Genomic DNA, 27754 nt, shown 5'->3' with positions numbered 1-27754 from the left:
TAAATTCCCCCAAGCTTTTTCTGCTTGCTAAAATGATGTTATTTATATCCAGAGGGCAACATCCTAAACAGCACATGTAAAACTTTAGGTTTAGGTCACAGCAGAGAATAATACACGTTCTAAATTTCTTTTATACTTCAAGAAAACATGGTACAAATAGTATTTCGGTGCTTAAAGGCAACATATCTCAGCCATTATAGCTAAACATATAAAGTAAGTATTTTCATGAGAAACACTAAGACATATTTTAATAAGATAGTGAATAATAGTGTTAAATGGCAGCAACAATAATGTTGTCAAGTGAACATTTCCTCAGCTAGACTACCTTCAGAGGGACACTACTCCCCCTGGTGGCCAAATTGTGAATTGACTTCAGGAAATACTTCAAACTAAACACCACAACAAAAGAAACAGACAACTTTTGATCCATTACCTGGAATTTGTTTTAATATGATAGAGAAATATTAACCTTCACTTGGAGAAGAATTAATTAAATGTGTCAGCATAATTCGAGAGGTACTGGTGAATGTGTTACACAGCCATCCATAAACCAGACAGAAAATATCCCTTCTTAAAAGTCCATTTAACAATGAAGAATGAAATGCAAGCAGGTGAAACTGCTGCATGACTGAAAATGGAAGCTGGGATGTTACTTTATCAAAACAGAACAAAAAAGTTTAGCTTGGCACAATATGTTCAAGAACTGAAATACAAAATAAGACATGGTTATAATGTGAAGGAGAGCAAATTTCTCTTCTATAAATATGGATATTAATTGGAAAATATCCTTCCTATAATCTAAACAACTACATTTGTATAACAAAAAAAGGTTCATAAGCATCTGCTTTTATTTGATTAGATAAATTAAGTGGCAGGAAAATGCATATAAATATAGTAAGAATCCATCTTCATTTCATTTCAGGAACAGGATGCTTTGTTTGCATCGGTGCAGTCTTGCCAGTCTGACATTTATGAGACAAAGAGGGATTAAAGGAGTGCTACTACATGAGTGATAATAAAAAATTCAAGTATAAAATACTAGTGTAAACAAATCTATCTGTAGTACAGTACGTCACTAATGTAGTGGGAATAATGCAGGATCATCGTTAGTGCTGATAACTTTACTGAAACTGTTTTGGACATAAACCAAAGTGTCAATTGTGTACCGATTTATTGCGTATACCATCGTATAGGAAAAGATCATGTGAGTGGCATGTGGTGAAAGGTTCTATGGTGCTCCATCTGGAATCCACAGGACTTTATTCTGTTCATGGTCCACGATGGTTGTGATCTGAGTACAAATGTAGGAGACGCTTCCTCCCTGAACAACGCCTGCAACACAGAGAGGGTTGGGGAGATGCTTACAGTGTTAACCACAAAAATATCTGACTGAGTTGAAGCTTTTTCCAGAGTAAAAGAGCCACAACACATTCTCATGCAACTCTTCTTTTCGTGTTTATTCTTTCTTCTATTTTACGTGAATCATCTACAACATTTTTTTAAAAAGGAAACTAACACCATCATCAACATTATGAGTCATAATAAAACATTCTGTAAATGTCAGATATTGTGTTCATCCCATCTTCTAAACCTTAGGAACTTTTTGCGTCATGAGCAAAAACTAATTTAACATCAAAACTGCATGAAAGAATTCCTCCAATAACTTAATTTGATGATTAATTTTGCATTAATATCAAAACGGTGGCAAAAAGTTCATTTTCAATGTTTATCTGATATTCTATCAAAGGTCAACTTCCTGTTTCAGTTCTACACATTTCATTGTGCTCATTAAAGGAAAAAAAACCTGCAACTGCATGACTTCCAGCTTGTGCAAGTTTGACTAGCCTGCCTACAGAGCAGGTCTTCCTCCTATAGAAAATGTACGCCACATCATGAGAAGGATATTTACAGAATCAAGGCAACTGTGTTGAACATCCTCCTGCAAGAATGGATCGATTCCTCTGCAAAACGACTGGTATCCTCAGTTGACAAATGAATAAAGAGCGTAACTTGGTGCGCTTCTTAACCAGCTTTTTTGTTCTGTTGTCATCAATTATTTCTGAAATGAAGTTTTTAAGGAAAAACTGTGAAAAGTATAAACTTTGTACTTTTTCCTGCTAAATAAAAGCTCAAAGAAATTAACTTGCCGGTTGTTTATCCCCACCTAATGTCCTCTTCAACTGGATACTAAAACTATCATTAAAGTTCTCATCATTGTTAGTGGTCAATGTCAGAGCCCCCCCGTCTCCCCCCCACAAGCTACCTTTTTTTATATGGTCATTAATCACTTAGACAGTTTGGGTGTCTCCGTCTGCTGCTCCAGATACCAAAACTTAAAACTGATCTGCGAAGGAACACAGACACTGTGCTCCACAAACCTCTGATAACCTCCAGACTCAGACTACAGCATCTAAAAAGTCAGCAAATGGTTTCAGTGAAAATATCAAACAAGATATCACAATAATATTTACGTGGTTAGTTTTGATGGGCTGATTCTTAACAAATATATAGATCATGAGGACAAACCGTCATCCACAACCTTATCAGTGTGATAGTTCCCAAATCAAAGCTTGTGTTGGTACATAAAGGAAAACAAAACATTTTCACCAACCTGTGAAGAAGCGACTGTAGTCCTGCTCTATTTTCTGTGCCGCCTCAAACTGCTCCTTGGAATGTTTCTGCCAGAGTTTGTCCCGCAGGTACAGAGGGTCCTTCTGCTCTCTAAGGAGACAGCATAAGCAACTTTATTCACACACACACACACACACACATTCATTACAAAGAACAAAAAACATTGCACATAGAGTTTATTTGCTTTCAGAGAAAGTCCCAAGCTGCTGGTGATGAACAGTGTGAAGGTCTGTTGTTAACAATCCAAAGTTTTTGGCATCACCCCTTGCATGGCATTGTTGGATGAAGTGGGAGCAGCTGACTGACAGCAGCTGCTGTCAGAGAGGTGGTGTGGGGTTAAGGTGAACTGTATAGAGAACGGGATAACAAACTACTATAATGGTAGGGGAAACACTGCTTTGTTTGTAGAAAATTACACAACCTTATTTAAAAAAGTGCAATGAAGCAGTAAAAATGTGTACAATAGTAAAAAAGAAAAAAAACTTTCATGCACAATATGAACCATTGCATAGGTTCGGGTCAATACTGCAGACATGAAAATTACATCTGGAGAGCACACATGTTTTGTTTTGTTTTTTTATTCATCTTGTGTAGCCACAGTACTTATCATGACAATATTACAGTGTGTATCATGAAGTAAATTAAAACTATTTTGCTCTAATAGAAGAAACAGTAAATTCATGTATCTCAAAGAAATTCCCACTTCTGATAAACCAGTCTGTCCTGTGTTAAGAGGGTTTGCTGTGTTGAGAGCATGGAGGAGATACCAGAAGACCACTGTAGGACATGTAGAGGGGGCTGTAGAGGAAAGCAACGCAGAAGCAGGACCACTATCCACCCCTTGTGCAAGGTTGAACTCGAGGAGCCCTACCAGAGCCCTACAAAATGACCTCCTGCAGGCCACTTTTGTGCATGTTTCAGTCAGAAACAGACACCACGAGGGTGGTATGAGGGTCTGAGCTGACAGCCCCACGCTCTGCAGCCTGACTGGCAGTTGCCAGACAACACTAGGATTGACATATTCCTCTGTACTCCTTACAGAAAAGAGCAGGTTCACATGTTTGTTTGAGCACATGACAGAGTCTGGAGACGTTGTGGGCAACGTTCTGCTACCTGCAACATTCTCCAGCATACTGGTTTGGCAATAAGTTAGCGACGGTCTGGGAAGGGAGGTATTACCTTGGAGGGTCACAAGCCAGAAGTACCCTGACTGCCACTAGGTACCTGGATCTTCAGACCCACTGTCAGACCAGCATTAGGGCCAGGGTTCCTTTACATGACAATGCTAGGCATCATGTAGCCGCAGTGTTTTTTTTTTTTTTTTTTAAACCAGTTCCTGCATGAGGAAGACATTGATGGTATGGCCTAGCCTGACTGCTCACCAGACTAGAGTCAAAGGAGATCCCTCAGGGGAACAGCATAGCCTCATCAGGAGCATGCCCAGAAATGTAGAGAGTGCATGCAGACACAAACTGCTGAGTTAGCCTCTGATCTGACCGCTCCACTTTTATTCTGAGAACCATTCTGAATCTAAACCTCTGTGGGTTCATGGTTTTCATTTCCATTCTTATTTTAAATCGTTCAGAAGGATCAGATTTTTTTTCCTCCAAACTAGCAAAACAAACAATAGTAAAACTTTCGTACAGTATTCTATGAAGTCAAAAGGAAACGTTCTGTATATTCATTAAAAATCTTACAATTCAGTTTCCATATTACCAACCACTGACTAGAACAATTGAATATGAAATGCACAGCATACTTTCCAGCTGACCAATTTTACTCTATATCTTTATACAGTCTTTGCAAAGTCCTGTGTAGTCTTACCATCATGTAACTTAACCTAGAACACAGTTCTTCAGTGTTCAGACTGCATGGTCTGCTGCTGTTATCCACAGGATCAAGACCCAGGAAAAGCCCTGAGCTTCTGTCAGCTGCTGAAGCAGGTTAGCAGCAGGAGGTTAGTTTGTGTGTGTGTGTGTGTGTGTGTGTGTGTGTGTGTGTGTGTGTGTGTGTGTGTGTGTGTGTGTGTGTGTGGATACAGATGCAGGTGGGGGCATGCTGTTGTGAGTGTTTTAGCCACCCACACCACAAAGCGGAGCCACAAGCTCTAGGAGACCATCCTAGGGACAGCTGGCACTCAGCTAATGACAGTGACGGCTTAGCTGGAATCTCGGCCATGTTTGTCTACTGCACGGTTTCGTAGATGTGTGTGTGTGTGTGTGTGTGTGTGTGTGTGTGTGTGTGTGTGTGTGTGTGTGTGTGTGTGTGTGTGTGTGGGGAGAGAGCGAGTAAATGTGCGTATGCATGTGTCCGAGCAAAGCCTGTTCCTGCCAGACCTGAACGTGTCCTCATTTGTGTGTGTGCGTACACGATTGAGAATAAAAACACCATACTGAGGGTTCAGCAGATTAAATCTTCCCATGCAACTACAAATGAAAAAGCAGAAGCATCTTTCGGATATCACCATCCGCCAATCAAATCCCCAGCAGGTGGTGGGAGAGGGCAGGCTGCAGCTTCACAACTATTAACACTGTCAGTCCACAGCAAGTCAATCGATTAGGTTTAATTATGTATTTATATGGATTTAAATCACAAAAGGTGTCATAATTCTAGTGGATTAAAATTTCCAGAGTGAAAATTAAGCAAATAACCAAGACAAGCCAAAACACATATTTAGAATTAAAGGGTTACTCACTTTATCTGCTTGGCATTTTTGTAGCGAATGAATATAACAATCGGGTAGATGTGAACGCTGTGAAGGCGTTCGATGGCGTGGGGAGCAATGTCAAGTAAACAGTGACAATCCTACAGAGAGAATGACAGCAAAGAACTGCATGAGCAATGCTGGATGGTAGAAAGCTAAATGTTGCAACAAATATAGTAAAAAAAACTTGGATTTGTTCTTGTGCTCTGGAGACAATAAGCTAATTCAGTCATTTTTACTTTGGATGTAAATGTGTTAGTTCTGACAGCTAGAAATGAAATATGAAGGCAAAGACGTTAAAACATACAGAATCTGGACAAATTGTGAGAAGAACATGCAAAAGGCTGTTCGGCATGCAAACTAAACTATTCTGAGAGTTACTGCGTGTGACATTGAATCTAAATATTGAAAAATGTTACACTGAAAATTAATTTGCTGTTGAGTTTTCTACTGAATATCTGGGGATGGTTCAAACTACGAGTACTGCTATCAAAACACTGGTGCACATTTTCATGCATAAAGCTTATTAATATTGATTTACCTTCTCTGTGATCTCTTTTATTGATGCAACAGTTGTCACGTCAAATTGGCCGCTCCGCCGTTTGTAGTCAATGAACACACAGTCTTTAACTCCTCTCTCTACTGCCTGCTGAGAAGCCTTCATCATTTCTAGAAGTGAGTAAACAAGTAAAAATACAGTGAATAAGTAAAACTTACATATTTAGTCCTCTCCAGGTCTCACATTCTCACTGAGCCATTGTATCCTAACCTATGTGTGTATCGTTTTATCGTATCGTTATGTGTGTATCATTCTATCTCTGAGATAGAATGAAGGATACCACAGGTAAGATGTGCAAGAAGTGGATCCACTGTTGTACAATGAAGCTTACCAGGCAAACAGCGACAGAACTTATTTGGAGCCTCATTCACCAACATTTCCTTACTGGCTTCCACTAAAGGGCCCAAAATCAGAACTGGTCTTGGGGATGAGCAGTCCACCTTCTGAACCCGCTGGTACATGAGGCTCACTCCGTCTGAGCAGGAAATACAGAAATGTACTTTACAGCAAAAGGCACAAGATGACAGAGATGCAGCTGCTCCAGCAGGAGGTTTCTCACCCTCTGTGATGGGTAGGGAATCTGTGCTTATGGCATCCAGAGCCATCAGGTCCTTCCCATCCTTAGATCCGCTACGTTTGTGCTTCAGTCGTCGACGGAAAAATGACCTTCTCGCGGCGGCAGACAGAGTCTTGCCGGTGCCATTATCATCTTTCATATCAGCCATGGCGTGTCTTCTGTAGAACTCCTGGTCCATCCTAATGGATTTACATCATCAATTTACATGAACTCAAACACAACCCACTTCATCTTTGTTGCCATTTAAGCTTGATGAATGCTGAGGTGTTTATTAGGATTCATGAAGTCTACAACAGATCTTCAGATATTACGCATTGGAGCGATGAAATTAACTGACAATAACTACACTAAACAAAGAAACATATGGGATAAACTTACATGTATTTACTAGGAATCTGTCCTTTCTCTAGTTTTTGTGCATTCTCATCAAGTTGCCAGGCCATCCAGAAACCAAAATTTCCATTTGGTAGTGTGTCTTCAACATACAGGATGTCATCTTTCTTAAAGCTCAGTTCCTGCTCTACTTCTGCCACCCGCTCATAAAGTGCTCTGAGAAAGAATGTTGGATACCACAGTTAAGATGTGCAAGAAGTGGATCCTTTATCCTTTTGGGAAAATAATAACATAACAGGTCAAAATGTAAAATATCATATAAAAGGCGCATTTTGTCCTGTCATTATGGTCACACACACACACACATGTACAAATCCCTAGGCCTGTTATGCACTCTCTAGTTCCTCTAGTCTGATAAAAATGTTGTATACCTTATGAAAAATCCATCTCCAGGAGACTGTTTGATGTCAGCCAGGCTGTCAGCGCAGTTCTGGACCTTGAATGTGATTGTTTCAGCTGGTTTCAGCATTTCTAGATAAGCGTCTTCTTTAGTTTTATTCTTCATGTTGACCCCATTGTACTAACAGAAAAAAATGACTTAGTTGAGAAACAGACACTGCATTTTTTTTTGGCAAAGCAGAACAACCTATTTTCAATAAACGCAAAATCAAACAGCTTGCAAAAGATGGTTACTGGATACAAAGGACAGTATTTGTTTGGCAGAACGGACTTGCACTAAAATTATGTTTAATTAATTGTTCACACCAATAATCCAAGTTTTTCCTATGATACACACTGTAATCTTAGCGAGTTAAAGTCACCGCTTATACCTCTAGAATCACATCTCCTGGCATCAAGCCATCAGGACTCTTAGCAGGGCTGTCATCATCCAGAGTCTCCACAAAGAGGCCATAAAGGTTTCCACCACAGATCTGAACACCCAGTTCTGCATGGATCCTCTTCAGCCTCACCAGTCGAGACTCTGCAGTCCTGTGCACAATTGAGCCTGGAAGCCTGTAGGGGAAAAAAAAAAAAAAAAAATCACAATGTTAAATTTTTATTGTCTTAATTGATTCTAAACCAATACAAGTCACAGGACAATATTAATTGGGAAAATATAACACGGACAGACAGACAGACAGAGATAGATAGAGATAATATATATATATATATATATATATATATATATAAAAAATCTAACTAATAAAAGATTAACTATTCAGGTGAGCAGAAGTAAACTACCACCTGAAGGAGTTGTGAGGACTGTTTGCAGGAGTTGTCTGTTTGGATGGAGGCGTCATGGTCCCCTCATCCTGCTCACTCAGAGTATCAACAGTGGAGTGATTGTCTGGGGTGGTCGCTCCGCTGTCTTGGGGTGTTGGCTGGTTGCTGACAGACTCCATCCGCGAACTTACGGTAAGAAAACAGAAATCAAGTGAAATATTGACAAATTCACTAAATTACTAATTAACTGAACAAAAACTATTCCAAGTAAATATTTATCTTTGGCCTTTTTCATAATTACATAACCCTCCTGACTAACTCTTATTGTTCATGGACAACAATATGTCTGACTGTGTACCAGTATTGTTTGCTGTGTAGATAGTATTGCATGCAGAAGGACCAGTTTTCTCAGGTATGGCTCAACAGAAAGGTCATTGTAGCTGTATTTAATGCTCCTCTCCCTCTTACCCTAAACGAGGGTGATTCCCCAGCTGAAACATGTGAGGATTATATTGAGCCAAAATGGTCACAGTGTCACACTGCTGTCCGATCACCAGACGCGCCTGCTGCTCATTGGCATTGCGAAGATTGATTCCATTAAACTGTAAATGGAGTCACAACAGAAATGCATTGGAAACGGAAAGAAGACAAACCTGAATGAGTGGTGGTAAGTGTGGTAGTTGCTCTACCTCAAGCAGCTGGTCTCCGTACTCTAAATGAGCCTGATGAGCGATGCTGCCCACTGTCACTTTAGATACGAATACCCCGCCATTCTCTCCACTCACAATAGAGATCCCCAGTGGTTCTGCTCCTTTCTGTACAGTCACATTCCGAGGCTCCCCAAAATATGGCCTTGAAGAGAAACAAGAACATTTACTTGTTGTGCATGTCCTCACCTAGGATGCAGCATGCAGTCCTGAACTATTTAAAGCAAGGTGGGTGATTTGAATCTTAGGTTTCAATGTCAAACATGAGACAAAGAGTTTACAATCTTCACAAAACAACTTACAAAGTTTGACATTGTGCTCATGCAACAAGATAAAGCAAAATCAACTAAATGCCACAGAGTGTAACCTTTCTGACTAAAAAGTAATAGCAATCTCTAACTTTAGTTTCTAAGCAGGTTTTTGATGAATCCTGCTTTGTCCCACTGCAGTAAACTGTCCTATACCACCCTTCACCTTTAGTTCCTATTTCTTGCTCTGAATAGAAATAAGATTAAAGTTGTTAAAGTGCCACATCAGGACCTTGATCTTTGTGTCCTTTAAAAAGGTTTGGACCAACTTCAAAGTAGAATTGAAGTCTTTGTGCTACTGGAAGACACAAGTTTCCACTTTCAATATGTTAATCTAATTTAGATCCCACTGAACTCCAACAATATCCCCTTTGCCTGAAGCACAAAAACAGGCTCACAGCACTGAGCTATCACTGCATGTTTACCCATTGGAACAAACATAAGACTCCCTCCTCTTCAACAAATAAAAATTATTTGCTACTTGCTAAATTTAAACATTTGATATGGTGAAACACTAGAAGGGAAAGTAAACATTTCACTTGAAAAGCACAACTACCTTCCTTCAGCATTCTTAAATAAGGAGCTGATCGTTATAAACAAATATATTTTTCTCACATATTATACAGCAAAGATACAGTTTTATTATCTTCAATCTAAATAACATCTGAGAAATAATTGAAAACAGAGATACAGTTCTTTTTCTTTTGTTGAAAAAAGATAATATGATTCAGGAGGTGTATGGAATATACATAAACTTCATTTTAAAATCCATCTGTGTCCTATGATTATGCCAAATTCTGCACACACAAAGAGTTCTTTCAGAGTGCTCCAACAGTTTTTCAGATAGTGCATATACCACATGCTCCTAGTAACCTGAAACAAACCTCAAGCTTCTCAAAGAGAGGAACTTGGGCTGTTCTGCCTGTGGACGCCTAATTGAAGAAATGTAGTAAGAGACAAATCTGAGAAGCAGATGGAGAGAAGAAAGATAAAATAACCACCTGAATTTGGAGAGAAAGGGTTCAGTTTATATAATGATCATTAGTACAGAAGGCAGACGGGGAGGGTAAATTATCAGTGCTGAGTCATTGTTCTAACAGTGTGAGATGAAGGCTGACAGATTTGTTTACTGTGCTCCCAGCACTTAATCACAATGGACCAGACAGAAGTACAGACAAATGGTGAAAAACATGTCACGCTTTGCTGAATGATGAGAGTGTAAGGATGTGGATGAGGAGGTGGCTTACCCATCCCTCCGCCTGTCACCAACTGGAGCTGGGCTGACTGATATCCTGGGCTGAGTTGAAATGGAGCTCTGTGATTGGCTGCTGGAGAAAGATGATGTGTCCAGGTTGACAGGGGACATTGGAGGTGTCGGGCTGCTACATTCTGAATGTGAAAGAGAGCCTAGAGTGATAGAGGAGACGAGTACGCAGGTTGTTTACAGCTGGAGCATTCACCAGCAGGTGATATAGCTTACAGACTAAACAATACCTTTGTCAGATCCAGTGGAGCGAGAGTAACAAGTTGGAGGGATCTTAATGCGCTCTGGCCTGAACTGTAAAGAACCAGGGGAGCCTAAAGATAACAAACAGGAAGTCTGTTCAGGGGTTGTTCCTTGCATACAAAAACGAAACACTTTTATCACTTTACACAGTGGGTATCTGGAAATGTGGACATAAGAACTCTTGCAGGAAATTTCTGGATACTTGTGACCAGCTTATCTGGCACCTGCCACGATGTAAACATTGGATGCAGCTGATTAGTTACTGTGATGATCTGAGCTAAAAAAAAATTTTAAAAAAAGTCACTAACTCTGATGTGTTTCATCTCAATTTTTCATAATTTTCTAAACATGGATTAAATGTATGTATTTCTCATATCAGACATGCATTACAACACCTGAGCTCTGTGATTAAGTTGCTGCTAGTAGAGGTGAATGTGGCCTTGAGCTGCTAGCCTGAAGCAGAGAGGTAAAGTGTTTTACTGTGGTCTGGTCAGTGTAGCTCTTTTTTAAACAATAAGTCCATGTTTTAATTTTAAAAGGATGAAGCCTTCATCAACCACATTATGAGATTTTTAGTGTTTAAAATCGGTGAAGGGTATCTTTAAAGTGACACTGGTTAGCGCTTCTTTAAAATGTACAAATATTAATAAATATTTTAAGTTTGTTTTAGTAATTTAAGAACATCTAAAACAGGAAATGGCAATCATTTCCAAGTGTGTAGCTATCAGACCACCACTCAAACTACAAACACATAGCAGGAAGGTTTTTAACTGAAACATTAGTCATTTTTACAGGAATCTTACTTTCTAGAAACAATAACCTTGTTGATTTATAGTTCCATGTGAGATAAACCTGAGTATTCGTTGGTCTGAAGCCTGAGTAATAAGGACATGCTTTGCATGACCAGATATCATTTGAAGAAGATGGAACACAAATTTGTCATTCAGTTGATCATTCAAAACAAATCCCTTTCTGCAAATATTAAAACAAGCTACGATCAACCTGAACCAGGACACTATACGTACTCAGTCTACCACCAGAGGGCAACGAGTTAGAGTTGTGTGGTGGTTGGCTGCAGTTGGTCTCCATCAATTCTCCATTGTGCTTGTGGCTGAGGTCCAGACTGAGGCGACCTTGATGCTGAGGGCTAAAAGTGGAGAAAAGGCCTATGTAAGTCCCCTGGTGGTCAATTATTCAACTCAGAATAAGACAGAATTTGCTACATGCCATCTGTTCATGGGATCTAGGTCAGGGTGCACGCTGTTATTTTGTAAATGCAGATTACAGCCTTTTAAAAAAAAAAAAAAAAAAAAAAGATGCAGCAAAAAACAATAAATGTAAATAGTGAAAATACAAAGTACTCAGTTTATTTTGGCTGCACTGGTTTCAGTGTCCTGGTGTTTTGCATACTGACTCGCAGCACTCATTCATTTGTTTTCCTAATGAGACAAGTCAAAATGTCTACAGACAAAAAGGAGCTTTAAAGGGGAATGAAAAGCCTGGCAGTACACCTTATGTGGGAATGTGGGTTGATGTCCGAACTGGGATCTGGAGGACGGTTGTTGGCTTGGATCACATGGCTCCAAGCAGTGTAAACTGGATTTTTCATGACCGCCGTCACAGCAGGACAGGGGGCTAAACCTTGCTGTGGGGGATCTTTAAGTAAAGGAGGGGAAGAAGAAGAAGCACAGGACTGAAAACCAACTTCACAGACAACTCAAATCTCTTAAATTAATGTGAACAGTATGGATAGTAACATTTAAGAAAAAAAAAAAAAAACTTACGTGCTGCAACAGTACTGTAGCTTGGAGGTGCAAACTGCATGCTGTACCGATTAGTTCTCAAAGGAGAGAAGCGTAACAAGTCTATTGGTTCTGGGGATTGTTCATCGTTAGAGAAACTCTGCGTCTGTAAAAAGCAATAAACGTAATTTATTTTCCCTTTCAATTGTTGCTTCATCTGACATAAAAGGACTCCAATGCAAATATTCCACAGATATATATCTGCCAAAGTAAAAAGGAACAAACGTTCAGAGAATCAGTCTGTTTCTTACACTTGCTTCTTGCTGAGATTTACTTGCTGGTTTGGCATCTGTTTCACTGCCAACTGAACTCACAAGGAATTTAGGAATGCAGCTTTCTGAAAAATAATCAGGCAAACAAGGAAGTGTACAAGTACCTGCATGGGAACAGGGATGTGTAATGGAGTGACATTTGGCCGTAGAGCTGGTGCCGATTTTGGCCGGTACCTCTTCTTTTCCTCAGCAGGTTTCTTAAGGTTGCTCTTTGTGTCTCCTGCAGGAGCATCGGTGCGATAGAGCTCGTTTCTCACTTCTCTGTCATCCTGAGGGCTTGTGGCTTGGGCCAAGGAGGCTGGTGGTTTGCCAGTGGTGATGGTGGAATCAGACGCAGCGCTGTTCTGTTGCCGATGCTTGAACCTGAATGAGTCACTTCTGGCTGGTGGTGTGGGAGGTGTCTGAGCAGGTTCAGATATTGAGCTCTGTGGGGAGTGTTTAGATATCTGAGACAGAGACATGTAGTCCAGTTTAGGTGCTGTCTCAGGCCTCCTGAAAGCACCCACATCAAAGATAGATTTCCTCTGTTTAGGCTTCTTGTAGATGGACAGCTGGGTGCACTCGGACATAGAAGCTCCCGCTATGACTTTAGGCCACGTCCCTCCACCAGGCTTCCCTGGTAAGCTCTGCACTTGGTCTACAGCTGATTGGGCCGAACAGCAGTCAGAAAGAACTGGGGTGAAAGCGAGGGGACGATGGTGGAGGTCCTGTCTCCGGTAGCAGAAGTCTGGATGGGGCTCTGAAGGACTGTGGGAAGTGGAATGGGAGCGAGAGTGCTGGGAGCTGTGAGAAAAGGTTTTGTGGTGGGAATGAGCACTGTTACTGGTATTTTCCAGGGATTCAGATGCATCCTTACATACTTCATCCCCCTTGCTGTCAGAGTTACAGCTGCACACATCTGTTTGAGTGGAGCAGTTGTGTTTAGAGTTCCTGCAGCTCCTGGTGTGGATCTCACTGGACTGGTGTCGCAAGCTTTTTTCTGAGTCTCTCAAAGATTCAAATAAATTCTGTCCAGAGCAGCTCTGAGGGAGGAACTGCCAAGGAAGAGAGGTAGATAAATGTTTATTATCTTTAAAACATTACTATACTCAAAAGATTAATAAAATATGGATTATTTTAGTGAGATGTAAACATTTTTTTTCCCAAACATTTTAAGTTGTTCTTCTACTAAAACAGGTAAAAATAATGTCTAGCGTGTACCATCAACACTACCACAAAGGGTGTTTTGTAAGAAATAAATATTATCAATATTTCACTGTTACAGGTGTTCTTGACATTGTGGATCAAAAGACTTTACCTTCATGAGGGAGATGCTGAGAGAGTTACTGCAGCTTCTCAGCATAGACTCACATTCTGAAAGCGACTTGTGCTCAAGCTCAATTCCATTGATCTACAGGGGAAAATACAGAAAATGAAAACTACAGTTTCTTATTAAACATGTTTAAAGAATCCCAAAGTCCAAGGGTTACACTCAGCTGCAAAATACTGACTTCTAATGCAACCAGAAGTTTATATTTAATCATTTAGATATGTTTTTCACAAGTGAAAAGCGCTAAATTAATTTTGAACGGATTTAAATCACACAGTAAAACAAACAGTAACCATAAGGAGATTTCCAAGTTCAAACCTATTTAGTTAACATTTGAAAAAAAAAAAAAAGCCCCTGCAATTACTAGAGTTGGACTTTATTACACTGGTTTCGCTTAAGTTTAGGTCTAACATCAGTTTATTTCGCAGCTTGTGGTCAGTAGAGGGCAATAGAGGACAGTGTAAATGCTATAAGCTGTGTCTTAGCATGTGGGTTGATCTGGTTGTGTAACTCAGTATTTTGGCCAGCAAACTCACCGCTAACAGTCTGTCACCAACAGCAAGATTACAGTCTCTGGCAGCTGGACTTCCTGCAGCTAAAGTGGCTATAAACACGCCGCTTTCCAAACCAATACCACTGTCTATTAAGTATGAGAGAAAAGGGAGAAATTATATTCAAGTCAATGGCAGAAAGTGAACAAGCCTTGACTTGAGTTTTGATTTGTGTCTTTGCATCATAATATCATTCATAGTTTGTCAATGAAAATTGTGTCAGTGGTGAAGATATTTTCTGAACTAAAACTTGAAACTGACCTTTATGTCCAGTCATGTTTATCTGTATCGGGGTGATGATGCGTCCTCCAAACGACTTCTTTCTTCGAACCACCATATTAATCACTCCCTCTCTGCTCAGAACAGCTTTGATCACCTGCTTCCTGTCCTTGTTGGTCAGGTCAACATCATTAATTTTCAACAACCAATCGTTCACCCTGCACAGTGTGGAAAAAGTGATTGGTTGGATGAATGAAGTCATCTAAAGGAAAATAATTGAAGCACATTTGAGTCCTGAGTGTCATATGGAACAAAATGCCAAAACTAATATTTTTACCTTAATCTCCCTTCAGCAATACTTCCTTTATCCACCTTAGACACAAATATTCCACTATCTCCTGGTAAATAGGGATCATTTACCCCTTCAGCAATATCAAACCCAAGCGCTTTCAAATCCATATCCTGGGAAAGGACAGAACATCAGCAATAAATATAAAAATGTAAACTAAACATTTGCTTTATTTAATGTAGAGGATTAATAAAAAGAGCCCTTACTCTGTGCTTTTCAAGTTCCACAACTTCTGTCTCCCATTCCATTGAGTCTGTGTCTATGGCTGAGTCGTGCGAACTGTGAGCCATTAGCTGACGATATCTTGCTTCTTTCTCTAACTGGTCATCTAACTTTTCTCTGCAGGACAAATGAAGCATGTAGTTATTAAACAAATCAGTGGAGTAATCTTAACTTTACCTAAATTCTCCACAAAAAAAGAAAAACTCAGGCAAAAAAAATAGACAAACGTAAGTTTCTAAGTAAAGCACATGAAACTTTGAACCCAAATATATGTCAGACTGAAGCCTTATCTTACAGGAGGTTAAAAAAGTATGGAGAAAAGACCCACTTTAGTTCTTTGAGCTCTCGAGCAGCATCATTCTTCTGCTTCCTCATGTCATCAAGATTCCTCAGAGCATCTGCCAGATCGCTCACAGCCCTGTCCCTCTCACGTCTCAAGTTGTCACACAGCGTGCTAAGAGATGCAAACAATGTCAGAAAAGGCAAACAAATCTATTTTTGTCCCTATACCTCTGCACTAGCATGCATGGTAGATACAACCCTTTTCCACATTAGAAACCAGACACTTTTAAAAAGATTCCTTACCGTATGCTTTCTCTCTCTGCCACTATCTTGTCCCTCTCCTGAAAAGCCCAGTCTCGTCTACATTTGGCTACCTCGGCCTCCTGCAGGGCTTCCTTCAGCTCCTGAGAAATGGCCTCATACTGTTTCCTCAGCATCTCAATCTCTTTGTTGGCTCGCTCCATGTCCAGAGTGGCAGAGTCTTGTTTCTGGAAAAGCATGGGGAACTGGTGAGACATAACGGTAAATGTAGGAGTGTATAAAAGATGTAGGCAGCCGAGTGTTTAGTTCTTCTTGCCACCTGAAAGATGGCAGAAATATTTACAGATGCAATCGCAGACAAAATGATAAAGATTCATTGAAGAAAACAAGCAGAAATTGTTAAATCAATCACCCAGAGACATCCAGATCACATTTGTTCTTAAACTAAGAGTAAATGATAAAGAATGTAGATCCCTAATTAACCTCAATAAAAACAACAAAATGACTTAGTGAGTTTTTAGTTAACCAAACTCACACCCAAGTTCACAGTAATTAGACATTTTGTATTGTAATTTTATAACCAGCTCTATACTGTCTTTGCTGTGTGTTTTACCTTTGAACTTGCCAATAGACTTGCTTCAAAATGATCTTGGACTTAAATAAATCTGAGGGCTTTACTAGATTTCATTATGGGGTCGCAGAAGCAAATCCTCAACGTAAAATGTTCTATACATTTTAAAAATAGAGAGCAGCATCCGCTTATGATGCATAATGAGAACAGTCAGATTGGATTAGGTTCGTTGTACAAAGTGGGTCAGAAATAGAATAAATGCAAAGCTCACCAAGCGGTGAGTGCTGCAAAAGGTTACTCTGCTTCATTCTAAATAAACTGCAGCACAGAGACTGGTAAGTGTAATGAAAGCATCTATTAAGTCTACTGCTAAATCAATTCCATTAGACTTAAATGCACTTCTCATTTCTGATGCAGTGCATTTTTCTTGTGCGCTCCAGAATCAGGGTGACGCTTGTCACTGTAATTAACGGCTTCTGCCCCATGCGGGAATCTCTGATAAATCTCACAATCACTTAAATACAGAATCCTCTGCACCATCCCAGATCAATGTGCTAAAAGCACCAAACTGATCTAAAAAAGAAAAGAAAAAAAACTACTACTATAAGAGATGAGAGGATTATTGTCATAGAAGAAAATCAATCCCACCAGTTGGACTGATGAATCACTCCCTGGTTGTCTGGCTACCTGTCTGGCCTGGTAATACTCTCGCAGCAGCTGGTCCCTTTGGATGATGGCCTCTGTCCTCTCCTTGCGGGCCACATCCCTCTCCTCACGTGCTGTCTCAATGTCTTTGCAGGCCTGGCTCAGCTCCTTTTGGGCCTCAGCTTTGTCCTTCACTTCATGGCAGTATTTCTCCAGCAGCTCATTCTTGTCACAGATCGCTCGATCTCTGTCAACCAGCGCTGAGGCCAGTTCCTTCATGTCACAAAAAACATCATCCGTGGGAGTTTCAATAAAGTACTCCGAACTTAATCGTTTAGTTTTCTTCCAGTAATCATCATTTACGCATACTAATTTTGATTATGTGCCTGAAGAATCTGTCATTTTAGCAATTACCTGTCTGAGAGCCTCCAGCTCCTCACTGGCCACTCGCCTCTCTGAGGAAGTGTTCTTTAACTTCGCCTCTGCCAACTCCAGTCCTGTCTGAAGCCGGTCCACCTCTTTAATCACCTGGTCCCGCTCGCTCATTATCAGCCGATACTCGCTGATCACAGAGTCTCGCTCTTCTCTGTATTTCTCGCAGTCCTTCACTGTCTTGAGCTGCTGGGTCTTTAGGCGGGTTGTCTCTGACTGCAGTCGCTCCATCTCTCGCTGCAGCTCCTTGTTCTGAGTTGTGGCCTTGGACAGTTCTTGCTGTATGTTGTCAAACCTACACCACATAAAAGAAAGACTGAGCAGATCTTTACAGTTTCTAACTATTTGTAGATGTTTTCTGCCGTATCACGAATAATCAGAACCTCAAAAGAAACTTAATTTGGGAAAGCATTTGCTCATCTGATACCCCATTTGACTTGACTTAAGCATGTTTTCCGCACTGTGCAGGTATGTCATGGGTGCCAAGTTCAAGTTATTGGCCCTAAATAAATAATAATAATAATAATAATAATAATAATAATAATAATAATAATAATAATGCATTTTATTTTGTAGGATAATCTCAAGTGACACAGCAATAAAAGGGCATTTGTAAACAAACAAAAAAGTAAAATCATATCAAAACATGCTGAAAGACAAATGCTGTATTGCAGCTTGTAATGCTGAGAGTTTTCTGTGTGATTTACCCTCGGAAAGACGAGGAGCAGTGCTGCTGGTAGTGGATGGCAGCATCTCTCTGTTTCAGCAGAATGTCTAGCTTCTTCTGCAGCCGGTGGTTCTCCTCTTCAGCCTGGTCCAAGCGACTCAAGTCGGCATTGTGGCTGGCCGTCTTGTCATTGTAGCGTTTCCTCAGAGCCTCGTAGTCTCTCTTTATAGCCTCCAATTTGTCCACAGCTGTGTCATATAGCTTGTTAAGAGCATCAGATGACCCTTCTCGCATCACCTGCAAATGACATCATTTAGATGCTTTACTGAATTAAAAGACTCAGAAGAAGAGCTCATTCTGTTCATTTGTGCTGCATATATGAGTAAGGTTGCCAAACAATGCAGTGTACTGTTTTAGGGATTTGACCATAAAGGACTACCTTAGGCAGTCCTGTTCAGATCCAATATTCTAGTTAGCTTTAATTGTTACAAATTCAACCTTAAATGAACTGTCTTGGCACAATTATGTTATTTTTTTAATAAATCAATTGAATAATTTAAATATTTTCTTTAAAGCTACTATAATATATGTAGCTCAAATTATGGACAGAGCACCAAAGGTGACAAGACATTTCATACAAGAGAAGTATAGTATATCACACGTAACTAGCATTTGACATCAACAAAAAAGGTCACGTCACATAGCTAATTAAATTTCTCATTTGACTGAGGCCAACCAGTCCTTTACTTAATGATGACGTGATTCAATGAAGCATGCATTTGTACTATCAATTAGTGTTCTAACACATTTTCCCACAATTATGCAAGAAATTGCAAACGTTTTGCGAAACAAACGTCCGCCTGTGGTACAACTGAGCAAACTGTAGATCATATTGAGTAACAGTTGAAGACACAGGTTAAGTCACGTTCTTCATTTCAAAGAATTTTTAATATGGCTTCATTAGACTGAACAATGTTGTCCTCTTAGATATAATGTTCACAATGATGGGAATCAAACTGAATTCCTCTTTAAATGTCAAGAGCCAGCTATTTATATGTCAAGGACGTTCAGATGAGGAAATTAATGAGTGCTAAGATGTGTGCTGATTCAGAGCTGTTTTGTATTTTGTACCCACTTCTTGTGTTCTATATCTGTGTAATGATGATGGGATGTCAACAGGTACCTGCTGGTGCAACATCTTCATATCTGCCACCTCCCTCTGGTCGCCTTCATGCAGCCTCCTCAGCTCTTCACAGGCCTGCTTCACATGGTTGTGCTCCCTGACCAGCTGGATGTTGTGTTGTCTCACAGCTTCCAGTTCTTCTTTCAGCTGGCAGTGCTCACTTGTCAGACGGCTGTGCAGGGTACTGTGGAATGGATTATGATCATTAGACCATTATACAAGTTGCATTTGATTGGGATCATTTCCTTTGAATTGTCAAGTACACAACATTCTTAGATCATGAGGCATCATTTCATACCAGCACCATTATTTGGATGTGATCTGATCAATTTACTAGGAACAACTTTACAAAAAGAGTATTCAGTGACAAGAAGAACTTTTCACCTCTGGTTAAAAAAAAGAAATCCTTTAACAGTCAATGGTTACAAAAGCCAAAGTTTATTTGATTTGCAAAAGTCATGAAGTTATAGAGGACACATTATCTTAAGCAGGGTCTCTATTTTCACATTCAGACTTGCAGTTTAAAAAGGGAAACCAACAAGGGGAAGGGTCTGAGGCTTAAAGCTTGGGAACATGGACCTGTTAGGAGTCTAAAGAGCTTAGAAATGCTAAATTTCTCTGTTGGGCAGAAGTCAGAGACGGCTGAATAAATTCTAACAGCACAACCATTGTGTCAATATCACAGTCAATGTTTTGCTTTTCAGGTCAGTTAATCAGTTTTATGTTGATTGACCACCCATCTTAGTTCTGCTGGAATTAGTATCCATAGAAACAGGGATCAATAAGAGGACTGATAAAATCCTCCATGTTTCCAGAGTACTAATGTTTGCCCGTGTACGTGATTTATTGATTTAAGTACAGCACAACAGTTGGACATGAGCGGGGTTTCTTGTTGGCATAGTGCAGTGCTTAATGGATAAGCAGAGAGGCAGACAGGACAGGAATAAATAAATACTTTCTCTGATGTGTAAAAAGGGCCCAGAAGGAGAGGCTTAAACATGGCAATAATCCTTCATCTGTCCATTTGCATTGGGGGCCAGATGTTGGCTCCATACACTTTGGGGAGAGTACGGCATCATTAAATCACACAAATAGAACAGCCTTCCCTCCATGTCAATGCCGCGCAGCTTATTTCACCGGACAACAAATGCCCCATCCGTAGCTTTATCCGCATGGCACAGATGCTGTGCCACACAAACAGCATTCATATAATGAATACAGATCATGCTTTGGCATAAAGAACAGTAATTCAATCTCTGCTTTCAGTCTTTGGCCCGAAAAGACAACTTAGGCTTTATGCTGCTAGGATGATTGTAAAATAAAAGTTTTTTTTAACAATCATGGAGTTTAAATTAAACTGAAGAAAGACTTCTAGGTTTTGCTTTGTCCCCCCCCCCCCCCCCCCCCCCGACGGCTTAACTCTTTGGCTTTCAGACTGGTATAAAAGCTTCATCTAGATTTCTGTTGCAGAAATAAAATCTGTTTCATGCAATCTGCTATGAATACGTTAGAGAAAGGACTGAATAACAGCTAAAACCCTGCAGGCTGAGCATGAATGCATACCGCACAAATGCACTGGCTGTTAAAAAATTTAAGTCCCCATAGTAGGCTTTCCACTTACTGATAAAAGTCTGCTTTCTTCACAGCCTCCTCGCACCTTTTTAGGGTGGTGCTGTGCTGGTTTTGCAAGGACTGCAGGTCTGCCATTGCCTTCATGCACTGCAGCTTTAGACGTTCATAGTCATGACCTGCTTTTAAGTTTGGTCTGTTTAACAAAGAGGGAAGAAGGAAACATAATTTGTGAGGTCAGGTTTTGAGAAGTCATTTAAAAAGCAAGAGGAAATAAAACATTACAGGAACACAAGGAAGGAAAAACAGTTAAAGTTGTCCTCTTACCCTTTGTTTAACTGAGGTAACCATATCTTTTCTGTAAATGTTTGTTTTACAGAGCAGACACTTAGGTGAAGGAGATTAGATCAGTACCTGCAGTCATCAAACTTGGTTCCAGGTGACGAGAGAGCCAGACGTTTGCGTAGCTCATCCCTTTCACGAGTCACATGTCTCAGTTGAAACATGACAGTCTCCAACTTCTCGTTCACCTGGTGGCCATCCATGTGGGCAGGAGGAGGGGAGGAGGCTTGACCGGGAGCACCTGTGTGAGTCAGCATGTCACTGGTGGCATGTGCCATTCACAAAGTGCAAATGATGGAGTGTGATATTGCAACTACATGTCAGTTTTATTATATTTTTATTGTTCATTCAAAATACTGAATCAAAGCTTACTGCTGAAAACTTCATTAGAAAAATAAATCCTCAGTTCTGTGGTTAGTTCTGTAGCCTCAGACGGACTCTTTGTTGTTGCTACTAGATCCAAGACACATTCCCTTACCTTACAAGCCATGTTGACAAGAAGCTTAAACAGTTTCTTACCACTTTCATGCTTGCATTTCTAAGTCAAACTAGCCTCACTAGTTGTGTTCATAAACCTCAGTGCTTGTGACATCACATAGAAAAAAGAAAAGAAAAAAAAAAAATCAACCTAATCATAGCTTCTTTTTTTTCTTTTTTTAATAGCATGTGCCAGTCAATCCCCACTAACACAGAAAATGACTAAATAAACCTGGTTTGTGTGTGCGTGTCCGTGGATGGGGTGGGTGGGGGTAGAGTGTTTCTAAATCCTTCTCACATCTGTGTAATCACTTGCATGTGCTCAGAGTCAAAACAGTCAGTAACCAACCACTATTTGTAAAACTGTGCTTGTTTCTTAGAACAATCTGGGGTTTTTTTTCCTATCCCCCCTCACAGGTAGATAATGTTGTCATTGGCATCTCTACTTTCAACATGTACCGCACCATGGACACCACGCTCACCTAAACTGCTGAGTGAGCTGCTGCTCTCTGAATCCGATGGCATGGTGGACAAGACGCTGTAAGTGGACCCTGTGAGGAGAACAAAAACATTAAAGTCAGCCCTGAGAGTACTCAACTGTGTCTGCGTTATAGTAAGATATTTATCTCCAGTATTGTGTGGTACATCAAGGCTTTGCAGCTTGGGTTACATTCAGGAGCCTTTAGTGAAAGAGGGCCAGCTGGAAGAATAATAAGGTGGGACTTTCCCCAACTTGGGATGACGCGCCTGTGGGCCGACAACAGTGTGGCTAATTATCAGTTGAGCAGGGAACTTGAACACCGACTAGCCAGGGCCCCAAAGAGGTTGCAGCCTTGAAGCTTCACCTTTTATCTCCACTGACAACATTACACAGTCTCCCCCTGTGAAAGCCCCTTCTTTTATAGCCTACAGTGATTCATAATTAACTTTGCTGAGAGGAAGCTTGACTGTCATTATTGACTCTCTTATTTTCTCAATTATAGGATTAAAGCTACAATGTGTAGAATCTTTATTTGAAGGGAGAGAAAATAAAATCTATATGTGTGTGCTGACAACATACACTTTGTATACATGTTGATTAATGATTCTCAAATTTGCCCTTTACTTTTGTATTTAGTTAAAGAGGTGACACTGTTATAAAAGCGTGAATGTTATCAGTATCAACATCAGTTTAGTTTTCACAACACTACCAGGTTTATGAACATCAGCTGTGAACAAAAAAAAAAAAAAAAAAAAGGGTCAAAATATCCTGGAACAAAGCAGTTGTACATTATTTTAACAGTGAGGTAACAAACAGAAAAACCAAGTGAAGCATTTTTGCTTCAAATAAACCAGTAATTGATTATCAAAATAGTTTTTTGTTTTGTTAAACTATTTGGGCACTACTTAACTGTTATACTTTATGTTGATCTAATAAAATCCATTAAAGTTTAAAAGAAAAAAGTGAATCTTGCAAATGCTTTAGAGGTTTAAAAGACTGAAAACAGCCAACAATGCACATTTACTGAGATCTTACTTGGCTGTGGAATGAGCAGCTTATAGTTCAGTTAAATGTGCAACTTCTATCTCTGATGTAAAGTAGTCTAGTGTAGACTTGGAGTAAGCAGGAGCATGACAAACTATTCTATTTACCCACGTCCCAGTACTCTAAATCAATCCCTGGCTGGCTGGGTTCCCACTAACTAAAGGAGACTGGGTTGAGACTATGAGGAGCCTAGCTAACATGGCTCACCCCTCTTTTTCCCAGCACAGAACTAAAAGGAGGGAAAAAAAAAAAAAAAAAAAGACTGATGTGCCTCAGGAACCGTGGCATCCCATGGATCAAGCCCTCTTTGTTCTCGCTCTAGCTTAAGTTTCCCATGACTCGGAGCATAGAGTGGCTCAATGCGCAAGGTGCGCTGTGTCATAGTTCATTCACTTTCCTACACTTGTGGAAGTCATATGACATTATGTCATGGACCTCAGAACTAAAGTGTCTTTTTAGGTTCATCTTGTAATCACAGCCACAGCCTCTTGGTGATCTTGAACATCTGGGCATATGCAAAATTTCAAAAGAAGTAAAAAAAAAATAAATAAAAATTATTTAGCAGGAAAGTGAAGTTCATGTGGTCCACTGTGTTCTTAGAGCGCTAAAACCAGGAGCTCCAACATAATAATGCTGATGTGATCTACAAAATTACATCTGGTTTACTGCTCAGCTAAAACAGAAAGAAATTGCTTATTTTCCAGGAAAACAAAGCTTGTGTGGTGTATTTAATTTAGAAAGCTCTAAATGAAACAGGTAGGCACATGGAGTCCTAAAGGTCATTTTTCCTCAGTCACTGATTAAACAACTTGAGGAAATTTTACTTGCCATGCTCCACATTTGGCATCTAGTTCCAGAAAGTCATTATCACAAATACTCATTGAGAATGAAAATGAAAAATCACTGTGTTGACTTGATCAAATTATGCTGGCAACTCTTTACTGCACATGAATTTATGCGGTGCGATAATTGTGACAATAAAACTAGTGTCAATAAATGATTTACTTCTGGGATAAAAACAAGTCTTTCTTAACTGAACAACTACTGGATATCATTAACTGCCTCAAGGTGATTTTTATCCTGAGCATAAATCATACTTTAGTCATCAAAATGCACATTTTTATTTACAAAAAAGTCATCAGTCTTAGCAGATAAATTTGAAACTTTTCCTTTGTTGACATGATGTGAAAGTCTAAATAATACCTTGGAAAAATCAAAGTTCCAGTAATTCTTACATAAAATACAGAACAACATGTTAATGAAAGAGATGTAGTCATTCAGTTTTAAACTTAATTTCTTTTAAGTCACTGGAGAGGTTTGGTAAAGGACAGGGGAATAATGCCAGCTTCATTTGTCCAGTAGATTAACCAAAAATTTGGAAATTGTCTGTCTGTTATGGAAAAACACAATATCTTCTGCTGTTTGCAAAGCAACAATAGCAGCTAGTCTGACATCTGTGCATTTGTAAAGAGTCTAGGTTTTCTGAATTAAGAAAAAAAAAAAAGACAACTGGTAACCTATCCAGGGTGAGAACTTCTCACCCAATGATTAGTTAGTTTAGTTTCCAGGACCCTGAACTAAACTAAGTGGTTAACAAAATGAATGGAAGGATGGATGGATGGATGCTCTGCGATGGACTGGTGACCTCTCCAGGGTGTACCCTGACTCTCGCCCAATGATTGCTGGAATAGGCTCCCGCTCCCCCATGACTGTTAAATTAAACTAAGCGGTGAAGAAAAATGAATGAATGAAACACTGAATTCTACAACATAAAGTTAATGACTCGCTGGTCCTGAGGTAACTACGTCTGACGGTACAGGGTTATTTAAAACATTTAAAAATCAAGGATTAGCGAAATCCATCATATATTTGTTTGTTAATGCCTCCCACCATTTCTTTTAAAGCTTTTGCTAAAAAGTGACAGGCTTATAGTGAAGTTTCAGGCCAGGTGAGAAAAACAGTCACAATGCAAACTCTCATAATCTGCTGCCATCATGTTATTGTTCCTTTAGAAAAAGAATAATCTGTAAGCAAAAAAGTCTCCACTATCAAGCCCTGAAGCTACAGTTATATAAAACCACACAATACCTTTGTTTATTAAAAAAAAAAAAAAAAAAACAATTGTGCCCTGGAGGAAACACACCTTTTTTTTTAATGCTATTAACATCATAGTCACATTACAATGCCTTATTGTAGCTCCCTGCTAAACTGAATATGTGCCAGGGATTCTCTAGGAAAGCATGTTAATTTATTCAAAAAGGTGGTGTTGGTCTCTCACTCATTGGAGTGTTAGGTAGTTTTAGTATCTAGATGAGATACATGCGGATATCACATTTAAAAACCTGATTGTCACAATGTCTGTTCTCTAAAGGAACAGGCTCCTGTTTTGGCAGTGTAGTGGGTGAACCTGTCTGCCCAGTAGCAAAAGATAGCACAGCCTATATGCGACCTGTGTGACAACCAACAGGGAGTTAGTAGCACACACACAAAACTGGTCCAGAACCACTTCATGCACTCACTTATTGGGCTGCAGAAACAACACTAGTTTTCAGATTTAGACAAAGTGCTTGATTGTGAAATGCACCATAAGACTGCAACATCAGAGTAAAATTAACTCAGTTCTTTCATACATAATCACAATATAAATCCATAATTGACACCCAACAGCTCACTGAAAATGACAACTAAGGCTAACTGATCTATGATTGCAAATATTGTCCAACTCCTGAAAAGCAAAGCTGTAGAAGAACTGCTGTGCTAGGTATATGTACTAATGGGGATTATACTGCTGAATATAGCAAAAAATACTATAGAAATGAAGCAGGATAGGATATCATCATACACACAGGTCACTATTAGATTTATTAACAACACAATAGCTGTTTTATCTGTAGAAAAGGAGAAGCCCTCATTGTGGCATTGGAGAAAGAAAAATATAATCATTAAGATTAATATGTAGTAGAATAATCATTAAACCAGAAGGTATAATGTGTATTTTACTAAAGTGTCTCCAAAATTTTTCTATTTTTTTCACCCCATTTTAAGATTTTTTTGTCTAAAAGAAACAAAGCTGTACTGGTTTCCAATGGTTGACAAAGTTATCCTGCAAGTTATTGTGCAAATTTGCAAAACAACTTTTTCATTTTTACAACACAAGACATGGACATCTTTCAGTACTTTCTGACGCTTCATGGACCAAAAGATAATGAAACAGCAGTTAGTTGCATCACATGGAGCAGCATTTCTCTGAATTCTATTAAAGACCAATGACTTATTCCATTTATGAATAAAATAATCAACAAATCAGCTAGCAAATATATTAGTCTTGAAACAAGGACACAAATCAAACAAGCATTCAGAGTCAACGCACTCTTTAGTGTCACAGACATGACTGAAGAGTGCGTTGACACATTTTCAGTTTTCACTTATTTAACTGTGACAGTGGGTCATTGATTTGATCAACCACTCCCTTTAGGCTGACTGGTCATCGCATTGATTGTATGAATCTTTTAAGGTCCATTAAATACGTTCACAAAAGCTTGTAGGCTGTGCTTTTAGTGACATTACAAGTGAAACAAGCACAGTAGTCTGAGTACAAGTAAGCACCAGGTCACATGATTTTACAGCCCTCTGTGTGCCATTTCTACTTTCCCGAAGAAAAAGTCAATAAGATCATTTTCAGAGAAAGATCCAGCTTTTTTTCTCCCCTCATTTTTGTAATAATCAAAAGCCCTTCCAGCGAAGCAGTATGTGACTTAAAAGAAAGCTAAGCATTTTAAAATGGCGTTTTACGATCTCTGGATTACTACCAACTTAATTAGCAGGTCATTAACTCTATTAAGGTTTCTTACCAGTATGATCCACTGGTCCGAGGCCATTCAGCAGCACTGAGTGCAGGTGAGGGTGCGTCGTCTCGAGAGCCGTGCAAAACTCAGCAAAATGGTCTCTGTCCTTACTGATAAGTATTTTCAGAAGAAGCTCCACTTTTTCAGAGTTGGAGGAGCAGTTATGTCCCAGCTCGTAGTGCTCGGATTGACTGAGGGTCCCGCCGTGGGCCAAAACATCCACAACTCTGTCCGCTTCTGTTATTGACTCCACCAAGTTCTGGTAACATTTCTCCAACAACTCTTTATGCTGGGGCTCCATCTCTTCTGCCTCTCAGTTTCGCTTTAACCAGACGAAGCTACGGGACAAACCCAGCCTCGTAATCTTTTCTGGTTAGCAACTTCACTTCGGACTACTGTCGCAACTCCCCGAAACTGTCCCGCTGGATCCAGTTGGGACGATTTTCAACCCGAAATGAAGGATACACAAGAAGTAGCCATATTTGTTGCCCAAGGCTGTTGACTGCACGAAGATGACAACACATTTTTTTCCCGTCGTTGCTCCTTCCTTCTCGGGGGAAAAAAAAAAAAAGACGTTTCTGGCTCTTTAAGTCCCTCTCTGCATACGCTATGAGGAATGTTTCGGTCTTAAATCAAGTTGTTTCGGTATGTTGAAAAGTGTATAAACTCTCCAGAAGCCAT

The 27754-nt window shown here is 39.7% G+C and overlaps 1 protein-coding gene across 1 annotated transcript; it reads right to left on the bottom strand.

Annotated features, from left to right (window-relative positions):
* Nucleotides 1-690: 690 nt before the first annotated feature.
* On the bottom strand, nt 691-27514 carry LOC306772022 (disks large homolog 5-like). The gene is made up of 33 exons (XM_079261397.1): nt 27080-27514; nt 22186-22254; nt 21299-21467; nt 20937-21080; nt 19316-19499; nt 18173-18429; nt 17448-17760; nt 17076-17306; nt 15860-16044; nt 15603-15728; nt 15259-15391; nt 15041-15165; nt 14746-14921; nt 14470-14573; nt 13922-14014; nt 12729-13658; nt 12335-12458; nt 12062-12206; nt 11576-11697; nt 10538-10621; nt 10291-10450; nt 8718-8880; nt 8497-8630; nt 8050-8214; nt 7635-7818; nt 7236-7384; nt 6850-7020; nt 6454-6650; nt 6226-6369; nt 5877-6004; nt 5327-5436; nt 2612-2721; nt 691-1332 (listed from the first exon to the last, which is right to left on the bottom strand). The coding sequence occupies exons 1-33, from the start codon at nt 27372-27374 to the stop codon at nt 1229-1231; spliced, it is 5928 nt and encodes a 1975-aa protein (XP_079117523.1). The 5' UTR covers nt 27375-27514; the 3' UTR covers nt 691-1228.
* Nucleotides 27515-27754: the final 240 nt, after the last annotated feature.

The sequence above is a fragment of the Telmatherina bonti genome (assembly GCF_933228915.1).
Source record: "Telmatherina bonti genome assembly, chromosome: 21".
Classification (NCBI taxonomy): Eukaryota; Metazoa; Chordata; class Actinopteri; order Atheriniformes; family Telmatherinidae; genus Telmatherina; species Telmatherina bonti.
Note: the sequence above shows the minus strand (reverse complement) of the source record. Positions and strands in the feature narration are given on the sequence as shown.

What these genes read in the sequence shown, in the direction of transcription:
- LOC306772022 (XM_079261397.1), bottom strand. Translation starts at nt 27,374, where the DNA reads ATGGAGCCCCAGCATAAAGAGTTGTTGGAGAAATGTTACCAGAACTTG. An exon ending in ACCAAGTTTGATGACTGCAG is followed by an intron (nt 21,081 to 21,298) that starts GTACTGATCTAA and finishes TTTGTTAAACAG; the next exon opens with ACCAAACTTAAAAGCAGGTC. An exon ending in CAGGAGATGTGATTCTAGAG is followed by an intron (nt 7,385 to 7,634) that starts GTATAAGCGGTG and finishes TTTTTCTGTTAG; the next exon opens with TACAATGGGGTCAACATGAA.